This window comes from Malurus melanocephalus, unplaced genomic scaffold (genome assembly GCF_030028575.1).
Source record: "Malurus melanocephalus ecotype Western Australia unplaced genomic scaffold, MMel_1.1 scaffold_98, whole genome shotgun sequence".
Taxonomy (NCBI): domain Eukaryota; kingdom Metazoa; phylum Chordata; class Aves; order Passeriformes; family Maluridae; genus Malurus; species Malurus melanocephalus.
In genome coordinates this window covers 1,341,630-1,367,883 of record NW_026623330.1, presented here as the reverse complement: position 1 = coordinate 1,367,883, position 26,254 = coordinate 1,341,630, and the positions used below count along the sequence as shown (strand labels likewise).

At 47.3% G+C, this 26,254-nt stretch overlaps 1 protein-coding gene across 3 annotated transcripts in view; it reads right to left on the bottom strand.

The window, feature by feature from the left end:
• Positions 1-23,849, bottom strand: part of RHBDL3 (rhomboid like 3) — a 56,305-nt gene extending 32,456 nt beyond the window's left edge. For 2 of the 3 annotated variants that reach the window (XM_057368839.1, XM_057368841.1), the window contains exon 1: positions 23,707-23,849. In XM_057368839.1, the coding sequence (XP_057224822.1) occupies positions 23,707-23,826 (120 nt within the window). In that variant the 5' untranslated portion in view covers positions 23,827-23,849. Of the gene's footprint in view, positions 1-20,179; positions 20,270-23,706 lie in introns of those variants that run through there. The other variant, XM_057368840.1, reaches the window with a different exon arrangement.
• Positions 23,850-26,254: the final 2,405 nt, after the last annotated feature.

Genomic DNA, 26,254 nt, shown 5'->3' with positions numbered 1-26,254 from the left:
CAAAGAGATTTCAATCATGACAACCCTTTCCCAAGAATTTGTCTTTATTGTTTAGAGATTCCTTCAGATTCTACAAGGCCAAAGCACTGGACATTGCCATTTTCAAAATGCTTCCTTAAAAATTGTCATTTATATTCCTATTCAGACTACCCAGATGGTTCAGCTCAAATCAAATATTTTGTTTGAAAAGATACAAGCAGTGTTTTCCCCAGCCTTTTGGTGAATTTCAAACAAAACTCTCGATATCATTATTCACTATTCATCCACCTCCTCCCTTTGCACAGCTGGGGAAAACAAAGCATTTAAAAAGGCCACTTCTTATTACTTGAACCTCACTGGCAGAGCTGAAAACTGCACTCCCATCCTTTTTGTGTGGCCAATGTATCTGTTTTCCTCCTAGGTCTATCAGTCACCCCTGCATGAACCTGTGCCAAAGCTGTTTTCCCAATGCAAAGCAAAAGACACAGTGACTCAGCTTAAAAGGGATTGTGCAAGGCCTAAAATCATAGTATTTCACTCCATTTAGGAACAACCATTTCTGAACAAAAGCTGGTTCAGTGTCCAGAGGACACGTTTTGCTTGCTCATAAATAGATTCCACTAACACATAAGCTAAAATGAGAGGTCATAGAAATGCAGTAGAAGGTGGGACACWCCCCCTAAAAACAAACACAACGGAAAGAAACCAAATTTAAATCTAAGACTTGACCCTACTTTGCCTTTTCAACATATCAGGGAAGTCAAACATACAAACTGGCTTTTAAAGGGTTGCTAGAGGAACCAAGAGGGGCCCATCTGTGCCTCAACTTGAGATTCTGTTCTGCCCCTTTCTTTTTTGATGTTCCTTGCACCAACCAAATATAACAATACCAATGTGGGCAATTTCAGGAAAAAAGTATGAGTGTCCTGGAGTCAGAGCACAAGCAACATYGCATCTGAGAAAACACATAAGGATTTCTTTCCCTGCTCCATGTTCTGCCAAAGAAAGAACAAAGGAATTCCTGAGAAATCTGGGCTGGATCATCAATCCCTCTCAGAGAGGTCCAAAAATATAAGGACAGAGATTTGGAATCTGGCTGATAGCAATCAGGTCTCTAGGACATRGTGCATTTTGAAATGGTAATTTGTGCTCTTTATGATTCACAGTGGTACCACCTCGTAAAGAGTTCCACTTTTGAACCGGGAGAAAGACAGAGTAATTCACCCAAGTAATTACAAATTAAAAATTACAAAAGCAATTTGCAGAGAGACAAAGTAGCTCACCCAAGGATGCAAGAGGCTTAAAATACTATTGTAGCTGAGATGAGGTGCCTGTGTTCCAGCCACCTCCATGACACACTCCTGTATTGCCATCTAATAACTAACTAATGAAAAATCAAAATTGCCAAATACTAGAGAGGGGATTTTGAAAGAGGGAGTAAAGGTCAAAGCATCTCCAGGAAGCACACTAAGCTTGGTGATATCCACAAGCAACAAGGAAAGATGTCCARGACTGAGAGTCTCTCCTGGAAGCAGCAGGGAGATGAAGACATGGAGGTGGGTTTGGTCACACACACAGCAGGGGCAGCGGGTTGGAAGGGCTGCTCTATCAAAGCTCTCAACCTTGAACATTTCAGGTTCACAGGCCAGTTGAGCCCATGAAGAAMCATTACTGCAAACAGAAGAGTGCCTTGGGTTTCCATCTGCCAGGCTGGGCACAGGGAGATCRTGTCACACGTGGCATCAGGGGGAAGGGAGAGAAAATATGAATCATTCTCAATCCAGAGAAAGAGGCGAGAGCTGTGCAGCTGCTGCAATGCAAGCAAGTCCTACCAGCACTAGCTATTGCTTTGGGTCAAGAGATCATACCATTTCAGCCTGCTTCCTGACTTCTGCTCCATCCCAGCTGCTTCCCTTCTGCTTTAGTGCCTGCCTGCAGGAACAGCTAGCTTTCTGGAAAAAAATCCAAACACAAGGAGGAGAGGTTACATGTGCCTGAGGGAAGCAACAACACACTGCTTAGTCTAGAAGCATTCGAGCAGGGTCAACACCTACTGACAAAACAATAGATAAATACACACATACACACTATGCAGAGGAAGGATTTACTCATATGGCAGAGTCAGAAGTTCAGGCGTGCTTGGGRTTCCTGGAATCTGCATCTCTGAGAAGCTGCAGCTACATCTGAATCAGACATGGTCAGGGACTGGCAGTGCCTGAGATCTGACACGCTATCCTCCTTCCAGGAAGGGCTGCTGCAACATCCGTGCTGGTAAGGACCRAAACAGCCCCTCTGTCCTCATCCCACATCCCACCTGGGGACTCCAGCTCTTTCCCGCTCCCCAAATCACAGTGTCYCATATCAGACAGCCAAGGCAATGCCACTGCCACAGGCTGGGCAATCTTCTTATGCAAATGAATTCAGGGTAATTGGGACAGTTACAATGAGTCCCTGACAATGTTTGCCTTTGTGCACAGTGGTAAATATAGACTGAGCTGCTTTCTAAGGATGGGGTGAGGGGAGAGCTGCACCCAGGCACAGCAGCTCAGCTTCTCATAGGGATGCTGWGGATGTAAGTGCTGTTTAAACACAAGAGTGATCTCAAAAATGTGGATCTGATAGCAAGGAAAGAGGCAGACACTGCAAATGCAAGTCACTGGCTCTAAGTCTCAAAAATCCTCTGGGAAGCATAGCCACTGTGGCAGGTCTGTGGAGCTGTCCCCCTGTATTCCAACCCTCATTCCATAGACAGAATCCTTCCAGAGCATTCAATCCACTCAGCCCACAAGAGTCAGAGCTCCCACCAGAGCCATGACTGGACACGGTACAAGCAGCCCAGCCAGAGCAATTACTGCAGTCTCCAGGCTGCAAGAGCACAGTGGCTCGTCAGGCTCAGTCACTCCTGCACTGACAGCTTTGCTGCAGCCCCATGAATCTCATATCTGAGCTCTACTTTTGTTGTAGCCCTCCAGGGCCCATTGCAGCAGCCGTGGAAGAAAYCTAAACAAAAAGCGATCGCCCCCTGAAATCCTGTCATGCAAACAAGACTCTTCCCATCCATTGCCACAAGGCCTGAATGGAGGGGGACTGAACACCCSCCACCCACCCCTGCCTGGTGGTCTTTTTGTCTCGTGACCTTCCCCACACAAACACAACCCCRCAACAATCAGACAGGCAACATAATGCACCAGCGCCGGCTTTCCCAGCCCTTCAAGGCAAGCTGGGGAGGGAAGGGGGGAGCTGGGGAGAGCTGAAAGGAGCTGGGGATGAAGAACAGATAGGATGGGCAAGGAAATAGAAAGCAGTGTTTTAATTTCTATTTGTACGGTCCCTTAAGCTAGGATGAAATAGTTTTAATGAAAGAAACAAAAGAAATACCATCTCAAATGGCTTAAAAGGGACAAGGGAATACCAGCCAGTGTGATTTTCATACCAAAATTAATTAATAAATCCAACAAATCTAAAGGCTGAGGACATCTCTTGACATGTCCTTCAAGAAGCCCACAAAATTGAGCCCTTTGGTGCAAACTCTGCTGGTTTTACTTGGCTATCTTTTGAGATTTAAGTCTGAGATGAATTAGATACTAAGGTTTCCCACAAGACTGGGAGAAAACTTTTGCAACTGCTGTAGCTGTAGAAAGCAYCAACACACATGGAAACCCTCCCTGGTGGGACATCTTCAAAGCACAGAAAGTTTCTGCCAATCTGTCCTGAATATGGAGAAAGAGAGTCATCACCTGTGCTACTGACAGCCAGCAGCAATTGTGCCTCCAGGCCCCAGATTGCCCTTGCAAGGTAATAGACACCTTTTGGTTACTGCAGGGCACACAGCACCTTTGGGAAAGGGCACCAAAGGATTCCCAGCACCTCTCAGGAGCAGACCAGGAGACCAACCAGGTAAGGGGAAACTCCTAACCTTCTGGAATGCCATGGGATACTCCCATGCTCTCTGGGCAGACACAGGAAAAACACAGACTCCATGGGAAAGCAAACCCAAGAAATCAAAATGAAATATAATCTCTCAGTGAGCTTAGCAGGGCCTTCARCTATGCTTCAGGACACTGGAAATACACACCAAGTACCTTTACAAGGAAAGGAGGCCACACTTTTGCCATAAGCCAAGATCTGTGTCCCATGAAATCCTGGCAGCTGAGGCAGTAGCAGAAAGCAAAGCCACAGAAAAGCCCTTCTGTGATTTCCAGACACATTAGCCACCTGGGGAGTATGACACGCTAAGAAATGACATCTCAACTCCTCCTGCCAGCACCCCACTAYGCTGTTATCACCATCACAGCCTTGATTAAAGGCCTGTGACCACACAGTGAAAATCACCTGAGCAGGGGTGAAATCCCCTCCATGGGATGGTGGAGCCCATGCAAACATACAGAAAGCCTCCTCAAAGGCCATGTGCAGCAGCTGGGTGCARGAGACCTCTTCCAAACCCTGCACACAGTCCACCAGAGCACATCTGGCCTGATGTGCTGGTAGAGGTCATGGAGCTGCAACTCACCCTTGCCCATGTCCTGACATGAACTGGAGTAACTGGAAGAACAGCAGCTCCAAGCTTGCACACAATTGGCAAAATTTCCACAGCAAGGATACTGTCTCCTGTCAATCCACCCCAGCCTTAATCCTCCATGGAAAGATCCCATCAGCACTGTGCTAAGAGGCAATCTTCCAGGCCAGACGTTAACAATTAATGATAGCGAAGATGACGGAGGAAGGGACAGATGGAGAGCAGATATAACCAGGCTCTGCTCATCACACTGARTGACTTGGAGGAGCTGGACAGGAGATATACAGACAGGATTTTTAGTTTTGGTTAGCCCTCAGTAAAGCACAGCAGTACCACTCTTAGGACAGCTAGAAAGCAAGCCCATGGCCATCACCCTCTTSTCTCAGCATTTCTATGCTAGAAAATCCCACTGCATAAAAAATGTTCATTGYGGCAAGTAATGAAGTACAACAGACTTGTTGCTTAGCTGATATTAACTCCTGTCCTATTTTATTACATGAAAAAATTAATTATACTATACATGCRTATTTATTATGTCAATTAAAATTATATAGTCATTTTAATTGACCAGTATTGCTTGCTCTAGTTCTCAACTCTACAGAGTTTGGAAGSAGCTAAAGTAAAAATTATTTCAGAAACTGCCAGCTGGTGTCACCAGAAGAAGCAGGTCCCAGTGAGCAGCTTCTCCATTCACTCTTCCTTTCCTAGGCCTTGTGGTCCTGGTCTCAAACAAGCTGAAGTGAGAATCCTTCCTACACCAAGGAAAAGGGGCATTCCAAATAACTTTGATCTGTGGTGGGGGGCTGATGGGGAAGGTGGGAAATTTCTTGAGGTAGTTTTCAGTCCTCCACATTTCACTGCTCCTTCCCTCTTGAGTCCTGTGAGCTGTGTGCAGAGCTGTGAGCTCAGGGAGCTCAAGCAATGCCAGCCAGAGCTCAGTGACACAAAAGATCAGTGGCACCAGAGTTCAGTGACACCAGAGCTCTGTGAAACCAGGGCTCAGTGGCACCAGAGCTCAGTGACACCAGAGCTCAGTGGCACAGAGCTGGTGGTTACAGTGGCCTGGCTTTAGTGTCCACAGTGCAATGCTGCCTTCTGCAGCCCCAAGGAGTGACTGGTACCCAAAGCTGCCAAATACCTTCAGCTGCCRCTGAACTAATAGACTCGAGARAAGACTCAYGAGAACTATATTTGGGAGACCAAGMCTCCAGAAGRAAAGCARCTGAGGTTTGCCAACATAATCGCTGTTGTCCTTCAAGGAAACACGGCAGGTTTTTTACAGGTTGAAAGAGGTGTTTATACTAACCCTGAGCAGGCTACAGATTCCTGCAATCACAACCAGCCAGTTTCAGAGCCAAGACATCATAACCGGACACCCATGATTGCCTGTGGGGTTTTTTTTCAAATGCCACAATGAGAGAAAGAAACATCGTGGAGGCACCACCCACACTCTCAGCCACTCCATAGCAGTGCTTTGCCCTGGTTCTATTCCTGCTGCCCACACAGCAAATCTGGCTCTTTCAAKGGCCTTCTCGGAAACACAGCAAACCACGGTCATTTCCTCAGGCTGCAAAAGCGAGACTCTGTTCAGTGTAACCCTGGCACACATCCCCTGAGAACAGACCAGGCAGAGGTGGATGCARTACCCACAGAGCTGCACAATATGACAGCAGTGATAGACTTTCCACAACCAAGCTCTGCTGTGCTGAATCACCAGCATCTGGAGGGGTGGTGGCCAAGGAAGACACAAGTAAAAGATTTTTTGCCTGACATGAAAGGTGCTGGCTGGCAGCAAGGCATGGATGCAGCACTTCACTTAGAAAATATTAAAATCAATCATAAAAGCCCTAGGGGAAGGGATTATTTGAGCCTGAATATTCCTTTCACCTTGGCACAACTTTATGGTGCGTATCATAATATTCTCTTTATGGTGTGTATTTGCTACTACCCACCCCCCAGCCCAGGCTTGTGGAAGTGATGAAAAGCTGAAATATTTTTCTCACAGTGCTAAGGGGAAAAACAAGAAGCACCAGTGTTTTCAGAGTGTAGCCTCGCAATATCTGAGGGATCATCACAGCCTCCTGGGCTTGTAAAATGCAATTTATCCCACAAATGCTCTGCCATGGAAGGGGTGCACAGCTTCCTTTAATGAAACCCTCAGCAAAAGAAATTGAATATTTCAATGTCTGCATGCTAAGAGAAACACTGTAAAATTAAAATCAGTCGAAGTCCTTCCCATTCTGGAACCAGCAATGAAATTAGCATGGGGCCCAAAGGAAGCAAGTGAGGCCCCTTTGGAGAGGCCAGGATTTCATTTTGTGTTTAAAACCCCACAGTGCAGATCTGTACTTATTTTAATGACCCACCAAATCTTTTTAGTCCTCTGTATCCTTCAATGAAAGCCTAATAATGAAAAATTATCTACTAAAACTTGGCTTTCCCTGAAAAATAATATCTGAGCAGATCTGCAAAGACAGCTATTTCTATGGACACCATAAAMTGGACTGYRGTGTTTTGTTTTCAGATATCATTGYATTTCCCATTTTCACAGCTTCCTTGGAATAATATTTGATACAGRAAAAGTTTAAGTGATACTCACAGACAACAGAACAGCCAACCCTCAGAAACCACAGGGCTTTTCCATTTGTATTGCTTTTGTAATAAATACAGCCTGAGCCACAGAATTCCAAGTAAGAGATCCTCAGGAGACTTAAAAATTCAAGCAAGCCATTGCCATGCAACATTAAATGCATTCATTTTTATGAGCATCGAATTCCACCTATTAACAGATCAGTCATCCTCTGCAGCTACCAATTTACATATCCAGCCTGCGAGCTGCCGAGGGGCCAGTGGACACAAAATACATGAATACATTAAATCTGGAAAAGGAAACTAATGTCCATTATAACTCAACTTAATGATCACGTTTTCTTTAGGAGCAGCAGCAGAGCCTGTGCCTGACAGCCACACACCCTACAAAGGCACCCCAGGTGCCAAGAAGCACTGAACCCTCTGTTTGAGACTGTAACTGTGCTGCACACAACATTCACAAATTAATTACATTCAAGCTTTGTACAAAGAGGGAATTCCTTGGAGCTACCTTCTTACCAAGTCACTAAACCCCTTGCTATTGTACATRGACTAAATTCAAAGGCCTGAGCCTYACTGTGGAAGACAGTTTATMTGAATATACATTAAAACCCTGGAACACTTTGTCGGGCTTTTGCCAAGCAAGGCAGTATTAGCAGCTTTAATGTAACAGCACTTTTGATCTTGTAATAGTCAGAGTGGTGCTGGTACATCTATTATTCCTCCTGGAACAGAACTGTGGCCTGATATCACACCTAATTCACTCTTTGTGCACAGCTGTGTAAAAACAGATGTAAGAGAGAGCTTCTCAGCAACCTGTACCCCTTCCATCAGCTCTCCAGTGCCCAATCCAGCAGCAATTACAGCTATGGCAAGGAAAAAGGCTTCTGTTTGAAGCTTCCTGAAAAGGAAACTGGGTGCTGCAGGCAGAGGGATGGATGTGGGGAATAGGCTCCTGTAAACTGGTTCTCGTTTTTTCAACTGGGCACCACACAGGTAGACAACACCTTGAGGAATTAGGGGCAATCCCACAACCAAAYGGATTCAATTGCTTTTTTAGGTCTGCAGCAGACAGTTCCCCATTGTAACAGAATATGATCACTGATCTCCTTATTCCATTTTCCCACCCATGAAACTAAATGAACTGMTACTGGAGAATGAGCTTTGAAGTCCTGGAAGAGGAAAGGCTGTTGCAGTGCTGAATAAGGCCTATTCCTCATAACCCACAGCCACTGCAATGATACATGCAAAAACCCTGAGGTGCAGAAGAATCAGGCTCTGAAGGAAACTAAAAAGCTCAGACAAAAGATGAAAGAAACTGAACATGGCAAGTTAATACTGCTTTGAACATTTACTGAGCAGGAATCCTTCCCAGAAGTGACAGAACTGCAGTTGCCAATCAGKGACTCTGGGTCCAGGCTGTTAGGCAAAGCCCACATCTCCCAAGAGATCTGACTGCAGGGCTTACACAAAGCCATCTCACAAGCATCAGCTACAGCAATACTTTAGAAAGGAAGGGCAGGAGCTCTTAGTTGAGCAGTGGGGAAGAWGCAAACACTACTGTTTATTCACAGGTCTTGCTACTCGAACATAYTGCTTCCATCAGATGTCACAGTGATAAGTACCTGTTTAAGAAATAATCAAGAACAAGAGCAAAACCACCCCCCTGCAGCTAATCCAATTAAGACACAGGATAAAGTTGTAGAGGTTAATCAGATCTGAACCACTGGGTCTCCTCTGGTGCTMTTTAGTGACATATCTGGTGAGCAATACCAGTGAGAGCACCAGAGCAAGGCCAGGAAGAAAAACCAACAACGCGGGCAGCTCCAGGAGACAAGTGCTGCTCCTCCCTTTTCTGCTCCAGTGGGTAGACAAGACAGCAGCACATTGCAGGGCAGCCCCAAGGGAGGGCTCAGAACTTGGCTGTCCCCTTTAGCCTCATCAGGCACCAGCACAGTGTGACCCATGGGTTGTGTTGGACACCCCTTAGAGCAGAGACCAAGGCTATGCCTAGCCGGTGTGGCTGGGCTGGGGTTTGCACTGAAGMAGTTCCACAGTGTCAGGGGGATGGGGTTTAGTGCTGACATGGGAATGTTGCTCCTGTCACACCCAAGGTACCCTGCCTGYTGCCTGCCCTGCAGTCCTGGCCTAAAGCTACCTTGCAAAACGGGGCACTCTGCTTTCCCCAGCTCAAGCCTTCCTACACCGTCAGATCTGCTCTGCCTCTCTCCCTTTTCCATCCTGTAGGGCAAAAAGAAGCCTGTGGCCTCAGTCCTTATGGCTGAGACCAGTATCTGCACCTTGGTAACAACTTGCTATCCCCATCAGCACATCCCTGGGTGCAGGAACTCAGTATGGAGGGATGGACCTCCCCTTTGGCCCATCAGACTGGGCTCAAGCACAGAAGAGCACATTCAGGGGGGAGAGGAAGAAACTTTTTCCATATCCATTTCTTCTGGGCAGGGACYGCACTTGGACCAGGAATTCATCCTCTCTCCTGGATTATACAAGCCAGCCTTTCAGGAGGACAGATGGAGCAGGCACTCCAGTGGATGACAGAACTGTAGTGACAGCAAAATGATGATGAAAGGTCTGTGAGCACCATTCTGACAGTGATGCCAATCTCTCTGGTTGCCAGAAATATTGTTTCAGGCAAATGATTCCTAATCCAGTGACCATCATATTTCCCCCAGGGGGGGGGGAAAGCTGAGTCTCTTGACACCACTCTACTGCACTAGATTTTGCTAACCTCCTCTGATAAATTGTTTCTCTTTCTTGCTAAATTCTTTAATATGAGGACAGTGACTGCCACTGTTTTCCAATTTCTCAAAGGAACTCAGGCCTGTAACCCCCAAAATCAGAACTTCTGYTCTTCCTGAAGGAAGTTTTATCCTTTCTTTATAGACATGAAGCTTTATAGTAATAATCCATGAAACCTGTCAGGAGGAAAACTACATTTTCATACTCTGGAGTTGAAACACAGAACATTTCAGATTAAAAATAGTTCCCTTTTTCACTGTCTGCCAGATCTGGGAGGGAGGTGAAAATCCCCAGGGACTTGATTTGATGCRTGAAAAACAGAACTCTATAGCAGCCACTATGCACACACATTTATTTTAGGTTAATAATAGCTCTGCAATAATACTTAGCTTTGTGGAGAAAACTAAAGCTGGGATAGACCCATGCTGGCTGCTGCTCTGGTACTGAGTACCATGACAACTCACACACATCCATCAGAAAGAGAATAAATAAAGTTTTTAAAAATCTGATCACATCACAGTTTTCCTGCTTTTAAGATAATTTCTTTTTCAAATTCCAAATTGCTCCCATATCAGCAGTCATGACAAGTATCTTGGCTAAACTGATAGATCCTAGGAAAGGGCAACAGGAATCAGCAGGCACAGCTTTGACTCTAACAACTCAGAGTGAAACATCCAGTATTAGGGACTACTGAGTAATGCAGGAGTGATGGGACTGAAGGAGGGGTACCTTAGTAATTTGATTAAGGGAGAAAAACAGGCAGTCATTCCCTCCCTCGGAATCGGTGTCAGATGACAGCGGCTGGATCATCTGTACAGTGTTGATAAGTGCCTTGCCACGGGTAAGGAATACAATACCAGGGCACTCGGAAACATCCCTGCTCTGATGTCAACATCACAGCTGRCACACACAGAGCATCCCCACCACAGGACACAGGTCCTGAGCAGGGCTGACTCTTCGCCTGCTAACATCAGAAAAATACCTTGGTGTTCCCACTGGGAAAGAGCTCATTCAGCTACATCTGACGAGKAGAGAATGACCTCAGAAAGGCTACGGCACTCACACTGCAGAGAGCATCTTCCCTTGAATGAACTGCTGCGGCTCAGCGTAATTCAGGCTGGTTTAGACTACAAGAAACCATCCAATGCAGCTTTGTGTCAAACCTCCACCCACACATCAGCTACATAATTAATAAGGATGAAACAGAACATTATCCCAAGCTGGTATTCAGAGCCTCAGTGATCGGTAAAGCTTGTTATACTCTGTTCAGCTTTGGAAGCCAGCAAAAGGAGCATACTTCACACACTGCACTACATGCCTGGTCATTAAACACAAGCTTATAAACCCATAAAGTCACTGTTGCTTGCAAGTGTGGAGCAATTTTTTGCATGATCTTGTTTGTTTTGCAGTAGGCACAAAAGTTAATTAGTTTTCACAGTTTTATTAGTCCACATGGTCAAATAACAACCTGGAGCTTCCAGTCAGCTGGAACTACATAAGGCCCAGAAAAGTCTTACTGTGCTTTCCAGGACTGTTCACTAGGTCATAAATCAGCAGYTGGCAAATGACTTTCTGGCTCTTCTTGGCCACCAGTACCAACACTAAAAGTTCCCATAAATCAATGCAGCAATGGCAGCTCTCAACTCATGGGGCACAGAGGGAATAAAGATGGAAAACACTATTTCAGATACATTAGAACAATTCCTTGGAAGGAATTTTGGCTTGCCCCACCCTGGGTGCAATCCAGAGCACCGGTCTTGTTGAAAGGGACTTTGGTTCATTAAGCCCTAGAGGAGACAACACCAGAATATTTAACATGTCAAAGGCACATCCTGCACACAACTCATGCACAAGACCTGCCCAAACAGTTCCYAGGGCTGGCAAGTCCAAGTGGGATAAAGCAAACTTATTGCTTAATAAAAATTCTCCCGACATTCTATTTAGGTTGGAAGGAAGTTACTCCTCYAGCCATGGTCTCTAGGCACAGCTCAGAGACCAAGGACAGCAGCAGCATCAGCAGGACCATCTCCCACCTCTTCWCAGCAGTCTTCCCCAAAAGAACTGCCTAAATGCACACATCAATGCAAAAACAAACATTTCCCAAAACTCAAACACTATTGTCAAAAGACACATGAAAGAAAAATGTTGTGCCTTCCCTGTTGATGGGGAAGAGAACAACCCCAGAGACGTAAATCCAGCGATAGAAAAACTGTGTGCAAAAGCAACTCCTCTATCAGCAACCAAGAGGGAGTAGCTGAGGSAAGAAGCAGCAGTTCAAACGCAAGAAGGAACCACAATAAACACTTTATTTTCCTCCCCAGTGCAAATAACAAGGCTAAAAACCAACATCATTCCATGGATCCACTGCCTGCAGTGGGAAAAGATGCTCAAGTCCCAATTCCCATTATTTCTCAGTGTGAGGGTAAATGGGAGAGGGGTGGCAGGAAGATAAGCATCTGGCTGTGTCTCAAAGCCAAGGGGYAGAACTAAAAACACACTTTGCTCTCTAAATTCATTAGGGTACACCCCATTCTGATACCAGCCTCAGCAAAACATATAGTTTATGTCAGACACATAAAGGATCCAGGACAATTGGCACACTTGTTTTCCAGTGCTACATTAGACCACGTCAGAGCACGCAGGATCAGGTCCTCCAATAGTTTTTGTAAKCCTTCTAGTTTTTCACTTTCTGTAATATTGATCCTTTCTCTGCCAAGAGGCAAACAAGGCTACATCTCACTGGCTGCAGACTCATCAACAAGCACTTCCACTACAATTGTATATCACAGATATKCTACACACACCAGGGACTCCATCATCACTGGTACCTGTTAGTGAAAGATCTCTGAGGCAGATGTCTCCTCRGGGAATACTGTCCTGAAGAAATGCATGAGACCAGAGGTTTGATGATAGTCACAAACAGCTCTGCCTCCAGCYGTCTCATTCATCTTTCCCTCACGCAACCCAGGAGACTTCAGAGTATTCGCTACTTACAAAGTACATCAAGTATCAAAGAACATGAAGAACAGTTCCTAGGGGTAAGATTGATCTTGCTTGTTTAACATCGGTTTCATACATCGTTACTCTTCTCACCAACAACACAGGGTCACTGCYGTTCCTAAGCAACAGGAAGGTACGCTAAGAACACATAAATTCTCTGTGTCTTGTTARTGTGGGGTTTTACTTTTAAAGTTGAAAGAATTCAAGGTCTGAGTGAGGCTCGGAGGGTTCACAAACATTCAGGGCTTTCACTACACTTGTCACCAAGACATATTGTCTCCGGTGAGCAGAATACTCCCTGTGTGACTGAGCAACCAAATTGGGGTTGACCCCACCACTCAGGAGACGGGGAGAGGGAAAGAAGTGACTGACCCAAGTGCTACAGCTTGAACAGGCAAACACTGCAAGATTTGAACCGCACAAAAATCCAGGGCATTCAGAAAACTGCTTTCCTCAGTGGCCTCTCTGTCCAATGGCGCAGGAAAACAGCCCATCAACTGAATCCTGTCAGCTTCATCTTCTYGGTGTGTTGGTACCAAACTGATTGCAGACCAACACATAGTACAACACCTAGTGAGGAGGCAGAAAGTGATCACAGCTTCCTTGGCTGGAAGGAACAAACACTCCCACTGCCGCATTTAATTTGCAAATGTGTCCCAGTACTTTTGCACGGCCTGCAAATACCAGAAAGMAATGGGAACTTCATACTTCCTACTGCAGAGGAGGAACATTTGTTTTCTAGGTCTGGTAGAGAGTAACTTTAAAATTCCTGTAAATAATACAGGTGTAGAAAAGCACCTCCAAACTTCTTCCACTCGCTAAGCAGCTGGCTTGTTCCTCTGGAGACGAGATGATCTCTTCCCCTTCTCTGTCATGACAGCACACAGCCACAGARCACAATGCACCAGCTGATTTGCAAAACAGCATCAATTCACTCTGTGTTTATGGCTTTTTCTCCCCTTTCTTTTTAAACACGCAGGCTTAAATGTTTTTATTGCTTCAGTGATTTTCTATGTGCAAGACAGGATTTGAGAACAATGCATTAGCAAGGATCTATGTGCCTAAACCCCGTCCCGCACATTCAGCTGAAACGGCAGAGCAGAGATTCCAAAGCCTCCCGCTGCAGCTGGGATCAGGARGCAGCAGAGACACATGGCTCTGGACACAGCTCAGTGTCCCTCTTGGACAGGTTTCTAGGCTCAGAYGTGGAAGGTACACAAATGTGTAATGAGTAGGAAGGCACCCGAAGGTTTTCACAAATCTAGAGACGTCAAGTTGCCAATAACTCAGGAGCTGTGTAAGACTGACTCAGCCTCCGTGTGTTTTTTGGTGTGTTTGTTATGATTCCTTGAAACATTTCAGGAGATGCCTGCTTTTGCTGGCACAAGCTTAACAGTGCTTGCTATGCTGCCAATATCTGGTTCATATTGATGGCTTCTACTTCCAACTTTTTGCACTCGTCAGAGTCAGCAGTCTCTGTACAGGCTGGTGCGATTGGAGAGAGGAGTGTCCACAGAGCCAGGGAAGGGAGAAATGGGGTAACTGATCACAAACCTTTCATGGTGCAGGGAAGGTGTAAATACAATCCATGGGATCCACATTCAGCTTAAGGGCTGGCTGGTGCTCGGTGTACAGAGGAATTAGAAGATTAAGGAGAAACTTGGGGCATTTTTGCTGTTCATCTTGCAAGAGGCGAGAAGATCATTAATGACCTCTGTTGGCTTTTTCATGCTGAGCCATCGCTCCAGGGAATCGTGGCTAAAAGCCAAATCTGGGTATAAGCCTTGAAGTGCTGGGAGATTGCCATCCACTGTAACAACACTGGAACTGGACACAGGCTAATCCAGGCATGGTAGAAGACACTATCCTGCAGAGGGAATAGTCTCTTGGATATATATTTGCCGCTCAATGCCTCAGTTTCCCTCCTTGACTGAGGGAAGGATAAATTTCTCTTCCATCTTTCCCAGGTGCTGCTGCATTCAAAAAAGTCTCTGGCAGAAGGCAGTGAGGAGTTGATAATCCAGAGAGCATCAGCAAACCACTCTCCTTCAGCAAAAAACAGTTCCTCTCCTATCAGCTCCTTCTTCCCTTCAAGGCTGGCCACAGGGCAATGAATTTGAAGGGAATCTTTTTTTTTCCCAACCCCATAACCCAAAGTGGAGGAGTTGAAGGGTTAATGCTGCATGACAAAGGTCAGCCCAGTTTGGGGAGAGAGGAGAAAGGGAAGCATTGTGGCCACAGACAGCAGCTCGCTGTGACCACAACGCCACTTGAGAAATGTAAAGTGATGGTGTTGCTCAGAGAAAAGGCCTGAGCGCCCAGCCTAAATCCCAGGGCTTTATCACTCACAAAAGCCCAGCCCCTTGAGTCATTAATCGTGTGCTCCATGGCTGGGTGCCTCAAAGAGCAGCAGAYGACACATGCCCAGCTGCTATTGCTGCCCCTCCTCAAGGTAGCGGGGCAGAGGCAGGTGCACTCCCAGTGCCCTCTGCTCGAGACTAATCTATTCTCCCTCCTTGTCCTCTGCCTTTCATCTCCTCCAGCAGCCCACGCTGACAACTGTAAATGAGATTAGACTTCAAGGCGTGGGGCAGATGCAGAACCCCCCCTGTGCATTGCCAAGAGACCCTTGTTGCTTTTAAAATGTCTCTCCCGTTTACAATGCACAGCTTGGCGGAGGGGGAGAAGGGGGCACATTTTTTGTCACGCTCTCAGAAGCGTCTGATATGGCAGACAAGGCAGACACTGGTTTAGGGACTGGATGCTAATCTGTTACCACCATGAACAGTCTTCCCACCAGCACCTGTGATTCCCAGTCACCTTAGCAGATGAACTAACATGTTGATGACTATTTCCTAATCCCAGTTTCTGTAAACTCCTCTTTGCAGCAYCATTCCATTTGAATCTGAACATATGTCCTGATGAACACTAAAAAGGTAGCAATAGCCCAAAATTCAGGCAAGGACTTGAAGTTTACATACAACCCTGGGTTCAACTCCCCCGTCTGTACCGCTGCCATCACTGCCATCATTTCCTATTCCTTACATTGCAGTTTGTGCTCTGCCTGTTCCTAGCGATCCAACAAACCAGCAGTAAGACACTAGTTGTTTGTCAGAGAAAGGTGAAATCTCAAAGMACAAACCACTGCCCACAGCTCAGCCAGACCTGCCTGGAGAGGTCTTGCAGCTACAGTTGGCAGGGGTTTGCCAGCAACAATAGACAGGGGAATTTTTCGAAGTGAAGGGTCATGTTTAGCTCAACAGTGCCCCARTAAACGAACTGGAATTTCTTTTACAGTGTGGGAAATAGCTCTGCCTGCCTATGCTAAAGGCTATCCAGAGAAAAGGGACAGCTAACATAAAAGATCATTAAGTTCAAAATAATTCCCTTTCTCAGTTACCACCAACCATGATAATAGCTGGCCCAATTTTATGGATTGCTCTGCAATTTCAATTGTGCAGGAACCAGCTCTGGGTTTAAGGCAGCTGCAAAGTCAGCATATTTTAAAGCATATTTCAATATTTTATGAGACCATGGCAGAGCAGGTTCAGCTGCACCCACTGCTCGTAGTGTCAGCAACTGAACTCTTCCTGGCAAGTGCATATCTATCCCTACAGCCTTGTTTCTGAGCTCAAGTTTTCCATTAGCTGCCTACACAGACTGGGTAACTTGGCATCTCTCTGCATTCCCCATAAACTCTGTTCATCTGTTGCCATCACACCCACGTACAAGTCTCAGGAAGGAATCTAGAATTTCTAAAGCAGCTGCAACAAAAACACAGCCTGCATTGACAGGCAATAGAATCAAGGTGCTGAGGCAGTGAGGAGGGTCTTTTTGGAGAGTTTWGTGTGTGTCTATTTAAAACAAGTTTGTTGTCATGACTACAAACTAAGGTATGGGTGAGAAGGAGTGAGAACTCCAAGATGGGGACTGATAATGCTAATTCACCCACAAAATCTCAGCAGCCATTGGGATGAGGGAACACAGAAGATGGTACAAGCTCTCAGCATCTAACAAGGCTAAAGGCCACCTTCAGAAGGCAGGACTGTCCTAAAAACAAACACTGTCCTCCCAGGCAGCCCCTTTCACCCCGCCAAGGGCTGGATAATACTGATGAGCTGCCAAAGCAGGGACACTGGTGACATGGAGGCAAAGAACCACACCCGAGGCCCTAAAGAGGCCATAGCAAAGCAGGAAATAGCATTCCCTAAAGAGGCCATAGCATTGCCCCTTTGGACATCATCTGCAGGCTGAGTGTCTCTCCAGCAATCAGGCAACTTGGCTTCAGCAAGGACAGGGAGATGTTCTCATGTCTGAGTGCAAGGCAATTAACGGATCTTATTAGCACAGAGTAGCATGAAACTGTCAGCAGCTGCTCCTGGGATTGTCACATTTTCAACTTTACCAGAAGATGAATAAAAAAAATGGGATTTTGGCCACTGAAGAACAAATTAAGAAAACCCCAAGTGATTGCAGAGGGATGGAGTGAGGCAATGCCTTGCTCTGCTCAGAGCTCAGTTTCCACACAGAGACAGCGTGGAGCGCGCAGTGATGGTGCAGCTCTGCAGAAGGCAGCAGATGCGGAGCTAATGTGTGTGYGGGGGTGGAGGGTGTTTATGAGCACAATAAATAAATGTATGAATCCCTATAAAAGTTCCCATATAAAAGTGAGTTAGAGCTGCCCGAGGGCCATGGCCTCGTAATAAAAACCACATCTTGCAAGCAAGTATGAGGCAGCAGCTGAACTGTAACTGTCTGGCTGCAGCACTGAAGAGCTGCGAGTCTCCCTGTTCCCAAGCTCTTGGATGAAGTGCTGACCCCACTAAATCCAGGAGGAATCTTGGTACTTGATTCATTGTAGTCAGGGTTTTGTCTGGGAGGGGCTTCTTTGAACCTCAAAGAATAGGAAGCAGTTCTAGGTTTGTCTTTCTGTCAAATTTAAGTTCCTTTACTTCTTAAAAAGGATCAGTCTGGAAGTGGCTGAAGATCTTGGCTTGAGTCACTGACAGTTTCCAGTGTGACAGATTAGAGCTGGATCAAAACAAATAAAAATTCCTGCAGAAAGCATGGTCAGTMACTCCTCTCTCCCAAAATAACCAAGCAAAAAGCATTGCTTTATGGCTGAGCAGCAATTTCCATCAAGAAGTCTTGAATTTTTAATTTAGGGTGGGGGGGGGATCATAAAAAAACCGAACCCCTTAAATTTTGTATGTCCAAACATAAACCTGCTGCTTTTTTTGTCAGTAAACTTAAACTAAAGTTTTAAAAATATCTCCTCACACACACAAAAAAAAAAAAAGGCATTAATAATAATTTCTTTCCCCTCTCAAGGGCTCTTTGTGTGTGTGTGTGTGTGTGTGTATGTGTGTGTGTGTGTATCTCTTCTTCACAGTATACCTTGAGCCACCCATTTCCAGCCCAAGTACACACCCGCCCAGATCCTGACTGCCAGGGAGAGCTGCAACTGTTCCCAGTGTCAACACACAGGCTTTCTCTAGTTATTTAGACTGTCCTCATGTTTCACATGATGCCAATCAGAGCTAAACAAAGTGCTTCCCTCTCCTCCGAGCACACTGCTGCTGGGAATAGCAACCTTGTTCCATGACAAACAGCATCTTGCAATTCACTGCAGGACTAATTGCGTTGCTTTGCTGATATAATGCTCCAGGAAGACGTCAGCTTTGCCCACGGGCAACAAGGACATTATTGATTTATTCAGGACTTACGAGTAGTTGTCACAGGTTGCATTCTCTTTGATAATAAAGCCTTACAGACAAGGTTTAAAATTCAGCTGCAGCCCTAATTGAAACATAGCTAATTATTGAAGGTCTGCCTTTACAGCCTGTTCCATTGTTACTGGGCTAATGTTCTGTAAATCCAACAGTCAAATTCTTCCTTCCCCTAAGAAGAAAAGAAAAAAAAAGAAGGAAAAACCCCCCATCTACTATTCAAGCAAGTCTAGTGGGAAATTACAGATTCCTCTCTTTGAGCMCGAGGTAGCTACCAGCCAACAGCCCCATCCCACAAGGACTCAATGACTTCAAAGGATGCTTGTAGAAAAAGACTCCAAATTAAGGCCAGTGTTGGAGACAGGAGAATTCAAAGTGGCTGAAACAAACCTTCAGCCCAGACCACAAGCAATTTATTGTGCATCCACCTTTTCAGCGGCAGCATACCGTACGAGCCCCAGCGAATTCAAACACACCACACGATTCAGGTGTGATCAACAATCATTATACCCAGCTCCCARCCACCGGCTGAGTGTTCCACAGCCAGCGTGCTGCAGTCCAGACACGTGGATTAGCAGTTGGTCACGGCTAACCGGGTATAAATGAGCACTCATCAGAACAGGCAGCCCCAGTTAATAGCTGAATGATAACAGGACCCCCAGGGTACYGAGGACATCCTTTCGCAGGCTGCGCCACAGCTTTTGGCTTTGTAGTTCAGCCAGACACAGAGGCAAGATTAGCGCCTCATAAAGCAGGGATGAAATCCCATCCGAACTTTATTGCCAGGATGATGCCAGCGTCAGAGCCAGCTCCCTTACAGAAGGTGACATTTACACGCACGCACAGCAGCACAAAACTTTATGACATCAATAGAGTGCTGCAGTGTAGAAGCAAGTCAACCCTAGAATAATCCTACAGTTTATAGCTGCTACACATTTCAACCGGGCAGATGGAAGGGATACCACAAAGCAAACGTGTCAGGTAAAGCAGCTAAAAGCATAATTTACAAACTAGAACCCACAACCCAAAATCTCAGCAGCAGTCACTTAGAGCTCTTCAGAGCTGCACAGATTTCAGCCAGCTACAGGTCCGACCCAAGGCATTYACCCGACACAACCACAGTCTTTGGTACAGAAGCAGATTCTTTACTAACCCTGAACAAGTTTAAAGCAGCAGGTCCTCCCTGGAGGACGCAACCCTGCAGAAGTCAGTTCAGCAGCTGTGGAGCCATTTCCAAGAACRCAATGCTGGTTTTACAGGTCCTAGTCTGCCTGCCTGAAAGAGCAGAAGATCCTTTAATCCACAAGCAAGGACAGCACAACTGGCAGCAAACAGAGCACCTGCTGCAGCACCTTGGCTCAGCCTCTGTGCTGCCAGGCATGGGCTCACTCCTGTCCCTGGCTACTCTGAAGAGGARCTGAGAGAAAGGCCCAAAGCAGCCGTGATAATTATGACTTGCACACCGGCATCCTGGGAACTGGGAGCAGGGARCACATTACTCCTAGGCTGTATTTTAAATGCAGGGAAAAGCCAGTACAGAGGAAATTAACTGGAGGTTAGGCTCTTTGCTCACAAGACACAGACAATATATCAGTTGTTCACATACCTGATCAAATAGGGCTTTCCAGTGCTGAGAGGCAATGCATAAGGGAGGAAAAAGAATAAAAAGAAGGTATAAGAGCAACGACATTAACATGCAGTAAAGTGTAGAAATATAWTCTAATAGAGAAATAACCAAATGATTTAATGCCATTTCCAACATCCTTCTTCATCCCGGAATCGCCTACCCTTCCGGAGGAGGAGGCAGGGGAATCTACCAAACACAGGGAGGACAGTTTTCATTTACAAATCCAAATTAGGATGAACTCAAAACATTCACGTGTTAATTCTGTTCTCTCCCACTTTGTCTACTTGCAGGCAAGCAAGCAAAAAAAGGGTTTTTTACTCACAGGGATCAAGAAAGCTCTGTATATATTGAGGGAAGGGCGAATTAGCAATGTTTTTCCAGATCACTTTCTGAGATCGTGCGGCCCGACACTGACCCATCACTTGCCTTGCTGGGTTGTCTTTCTCCTGCCTGCTCCTGACTCTGGCTTGCTGCAGCCTCTTCGATAACCCATCAGCTCTCCAACTCTCACTTGTCCACCATCTGAAATTGGTAATTCCTCTTGTGCAAAGTGGAAGGGTGGAAGGCTGGAAAGAGCCTATTGCAAGGATTTACCCCACATCTTTTGTACCAGTGGATCTGCCTTTAAAATGCTGTATRGGAGGAAGCTCTACTTCAATGCTCACAAACAAGTGAACACTGCACAAGTCCTTGTCTCTTGGAAACAGAAAAAATAAACTGGCAACTGGCTCTGATTTGTGCTTTGTAAGAGAGACTGATGTCAACTCACCTCCCTGACCCAGACTTGCTGTCTCACTGTCCCACAGAACAGAGGAAATTCCTAATGAATTGTTTAAGGCTCTCATCTATCCTGGATTTAGGGGCCAGTTGAGAAGACAGCAACTTCCATGGGCAGCACTGGGGTAACCACTGGCTTGGGATCCCCAGAAAAAACCTTGCACGTTTCCTGCTCAGTTGTCTGAAGCGCTGTTCAGCACAACATCTTGTTTCTGCCTCATTCACCTTCCCAGAAAAAAACAAATTGAGTAAAACAAACATCAGACTCTTAGAAGCAAAACTCCTCACAGTGCCATTAGCAAAGCAGAAATCTGGTGAGGGTCTCATCTRGTCCTGGAAGAGCATTTTGTTTCACATGATAGGCAAATCTAAAGCAGAATTCACAGAAGAGACAGGGGGGTATCAGGCCACTAAATTCCTTTTCATTAGTTAAGTTGTTGGCTCCCCTCCTCCCCATGTCTCTCTCCATTTATAAGCTCCCATTTATCATCATAAATCAGCCCAGCACTTTAAACACAACACTTTGGGACTGAATCCTGGCTTTGTGGAATGCTGCTCTGAGAGCTGCAATGACATCACAGCTGAGCTGTTACACACCGTCAAGGCTGTGACAGCCAAACCTCCACTACGTTATATTTTTGTGGTTAATAGCRCATAAAGAACTGACCTTGTGTCAGTTCTTGCTGGCCAAGCCAGAGAACTTCCATCAAGCTTTCAGATGTAATAATAACCACAATACAAAATCAACCCCCAGTTAGGTCTCAGGGGGGCACAGAGTAGCACAGAGCAGTTGAAATTTTCAGAGATGATGCTCTGTAGCCTGCTTGTTTCAGCARGAAATCTTGGCGGAGGAGAAGGAGGGCATTTTCACCACTTCCTGCTCTTCTGACTTGCAGATGACACATGATACCTCAGGCTTCTGTCAYATCATCTATTGCCAGGTCTCAGCAGCTTCCCAAAACCAGTGCAGCTGCAGGCTTTAGTTTTGTTGATTATAGAAAACAAGGTACCAGAGTCAAATAACAATGCAAGTAATGGCGAGACACTGTGAGCTGGATCTGACCCAAGCTGTCCTACCTCAAGGTCAAGCAGCAAGGCAGCAGTGGAACTGGGATGAGAATCTAGACTTCAGCAGGGACAACTGTCCCTGGAGCCCAATCCTGCCAGGCACATAGCACTTCAGCATCTTCTGGGCCTGCTGGCAGGATTGAATTACTAATGGCTGCATTCGTGTAGGGCTGGAGTAACTCCAAGGGCCTGTGTGTATCACAACAGGAAATTATTCTTGTAGGACCATCCAGACAAGCACAAAATTTGTCAGAGAAGAAAAGGTCACAGTCTGACGTAAGCAAGCACTGGAATTTGGAAACCTGGACTGTGAAAGCTCCTGGAAAGCCACCCTTTCCAAGTCAAAGCTACGCATGGCCCTGAGTCAGGCATCTCCTCTTAGGACTGTCTGGCAGTGCTGTAGCAGAGGTCAGACTGCATCACACGCTTCCTCCTGACTGCACTGTGCTCAGGAATACAGACTGGGGAATGCAGCTCTAGCAAGCAACTGCACTTCCTCCGCTATCCTCTGGGAGGAAAATCCAACAGCAACCGAATTTTAGGTGATTCACAAGGAAGGGCTGGGGGCTGAAGAGCAGGCTCTGTCCCTAAGCATGCCCGGGCGGCTTCCTCCAGCAGCGTCAAAAAGGTAGAGAGAGGGCCGAGGGGATGCGCCATTGCTGGAGGCACAGCTCCCAAGTGTCCCTTTCGTAGCGGTGCAAGACCCGATCCAGAGCCCGCTTCAGAAAGACATCTCTGCTTTATGTCTCACAGGCAGGAACAGATCCCGCACTTAGCGCTGCAGACTGAGCAGACACTTTGCAGTCCTCATCCCAGCCGAGTTTGCTGGGAAGGAGAGCTGTGAGCAGTCCTGGGATGCACCAGGAATGCAGGTTCTCTCACGTTCAATCCCTCCCAGACAGGTGCACAGCGAGCTCCTGCCTCCGGGTCCGGCAGACGCAGAACAACTGCCTCAGCTCTGCAGGCACTGCCGCTCAGCATGGCAGGAGCACATTYGGAGCGCACAGGACCGCTTCGCGTCCTTCTGAGCTGGATGAGCAGAGACCCGGTGCCAAGTTATCCCACCCTCACGTGCCATCRGAGCTCGGAGGGTGGAGAGAAGCCATCAGCCCTGTCGAGCCGAGGAGAAAACTTACTCGGCTGTTTGTTGCTCGGGGGCTGGAAGGGGGAGCAGCTCCCGAGAGCGGGAGCTTTTCACATCTGTCACCCTCCGGTGGCTGTGGCTCTGGAGAAGCTCTCTGTCCCCTGGAAGCCCCTCTAGCCAAGGCGTCAGCCTCTCTCCAGCCTCAGAGTCGCGTCCGTGCGCAGTCCGCTGCCCCTGCCCGGCCAGCCGCAACCCGCCGGCATCTCCCCGCCGGACGCGGGCACGCAGCGAACCGGGAGCCTGTCCGGGCCGCCGGTGCTTCCCAAACCGGGGCTGAGAGGGACAGGAGCTGCGGCCCAGGGGACGGAGCCAGCCCGGCGGCTGCCGGATCCCGCAGACATCCAGCGGCGGGGAGCGCGGAGGGCGGCGGGAGGGCGGCGGGGACGGCGGCTTTCCCTCGCCCCGCAGGGTCACCGGCCCCGCTCCTGTCCCCACCCCGGGCTTCAGCTATGAATAGCTTGAGCCGATTAACCCGGCCCGGGGGACAGGGGAAAGATACCGAGCAAAGGAAACTTACATCCTCTGCGGCCATAGGTAGGACATCCTCCGAGTCCAGCACCTCGATTTCTTCCGCCTCCGAGCTGGCAGCCACAGCAGGGGAAGAGCTGGCGTGAGGCTCCGGCAGCCTGTCTCCCATGCTTGGAAACGGTCCCCCTCCAGCCCCCGCCCCCCCTTCTCCCCAGATCCTTAAAGAAATTAAACCTAGCTGCTGCTTGGCAAACTTTCAAGCGCAGCCGAGCCTGCCTTCATGACTCCCGCAGCCGGGAGGGGAGGAAATCCTCCATCCAGGGAACATCCAATTAGCGCGGGCAGCGCCGGCGGGCGGCATCCCGGCGGCCGAGCTCCGGCCGGGGCAGTGACCCCTCCCCGCCTCCCGCCCCTGCGGCCGGGCGGTGCCCCCGGCCCGGGCATAGCCGGCGCCTCCCCCGAGCCATCGCCCGGGGATGGGGGTCCGCCCTTCCCGGCGCGGGGGAGCCCCGAGGGCTCTCGGAGACAGCGACCGGAGCTGCGGCACGTCCGAGGATGCGGGCTGGGCGGCAGCGGGGGGAGCAGCGCCGGGTGGCCCCTGCCCACGGCCGGCACCGCCTCCCACGGGGCGACCCGCGGAGGTTCGGCCGTGGCCGGCACGGGGCAGCCCCTGCGGCGGGGCCGGGCCGGTTCCAGCCCTGCCCTCCTGCCCGCGGACAGGTGACCAGACGTGCCGGTTCATCGGGACACTCTGCTGGCAACTTCTCCGTCCCACAGTCTCACCGTGAAGGGCTSGTGTGGGGTTTTACATCTTTTACCATAATTACTTGTTCCTATATGTCAGGATGGGCAACTTAACCATCTGGAGCCTGGATTAGGAACTTGAGGAATGCCTTGACTGCCGGCAAAAATCCAGCAGTTTTAGCTTCTTCCAATCAAGTACAGAAATAGCAGGTTGGCAAGGGGGAAGGGCAAGCAGAGCCAGGCTCATCCACATGGTGCCAGTGCCTCTGCTTTCTGCTAAAAGCCAGAGCACAGAGTCGGGGCACAGTCCAGCAYCACAGGCCAAGTTTTCTTGATGCAGAGGTCCACTACCAGATCAGACACACCTCAGTCACAAGTACAGAACCAAGCTGGAAGTCCCTCTTCTCTACAGTTTGTTTAAAACCCGACCAACTACAACAATAAAAATAAAACAAATCCAGCTAGAATATCTCTGGAAAAGGAGCAGGATCTTCCATCCTGCTGTAGCAGAGCATACAGCACAGAAGTAAAACCAGGACGCTTGGACCTGAACAGCAGAACTTTTTCTAGCTCAGGATTCAGGTAGGAAGATGACAACAAAATAAACGCTTTTCTGGGGTCTTTAGTGCAACTGATGTACAGGAGGGCTTCTGTCCCCTTAAAGACATCAGTGAAACAGCAGAGTTTCTGCACATTTAAAGGCAATTCCTTGAGCCATTTCTTGCTGGTCTAGAGCCTGTCCAGCCTGCTGTCCTGAAGCATGAGAACAGGATGCCAAATCCAGCACTTATGGGAACCACTAACCCACTTCACTCATACAACACCACTCCTGCCAAAATATGCCAGGCACTAAACAGTGATTATAAMAACAATCTCTTTTTGATTGAAAAACTAAACCTCATCAAAACTTCAAAACAGATGGATAAGCAAAAATATGCTATGCCAACAGAAAGAAACAGCAGTCATTTAAAGATGTCTGTAGGGAGGAGGGAAGMAAGTTTTTAAAGTAAAGAGAGAATAAATGAGCTGAATTTCAGGGGTAACAGGTTCCACGCAGTTGGGGACTGTATCATCTCTGATTCCAGATACTAGTGAGAAAATGCCAACTGTGAAGTCTAACATGAATGCAATCTACAGCAGGGAGAATCCCCAAAACCCCTTACCTTAACACCAAACTCCCACTAAACTGGGAAATTGCTGCAGAATTACAAGTTCATTTTTCTCCTCTAAGGACTGTTTTTCACTAGTGGTAATGATAGGGGTTTTTTTTTTTCAGGGAAATATCTCTGCACATTGCACATATGAGCTAGTCTGTGCTATAATTGTCACAGAAAGGAAATTAACAGTATTCTAATGAGGAGTTTTGTTACAGACAAATTATCATCTTGCAAGTGTGTGAGAGTCTCTTAATTTAGAATGTCATTTCTCCCCACTGCGTACCCTGGTGACTCTACCTTGGAAGACAGTAATTGCTAGAGAAKCTGGGGAGCTGTGGGCCACCCCAGRGCAGATGCAGACAGAATATGGAAGGGTTTCAGAAGAAATGCAGACAGAAAGGACTTGAGACAATAAGCCCTGATCCATTTTCACATTCAGTCATGTAGGCAACTTTTATATTCCAAACACTACAAACAAAATGTAGATACATGTCCTCCCTACATTGGAAGTGGCTCAAAAGGTCAGCTCATGAATATGCAATAAACCCCCCCAAAGTAGRGACCCAGCCAACATCTGTTAGCTAAGCCCTCTGGAACAAATCTAAACAGTTTGTTCACAGGTCCTTTCTACACCCAAAGCAGCCCCAAAAGGCTTTTACAAAACTTCGAAATTCTCTGACTTCTCTGACAATTGGA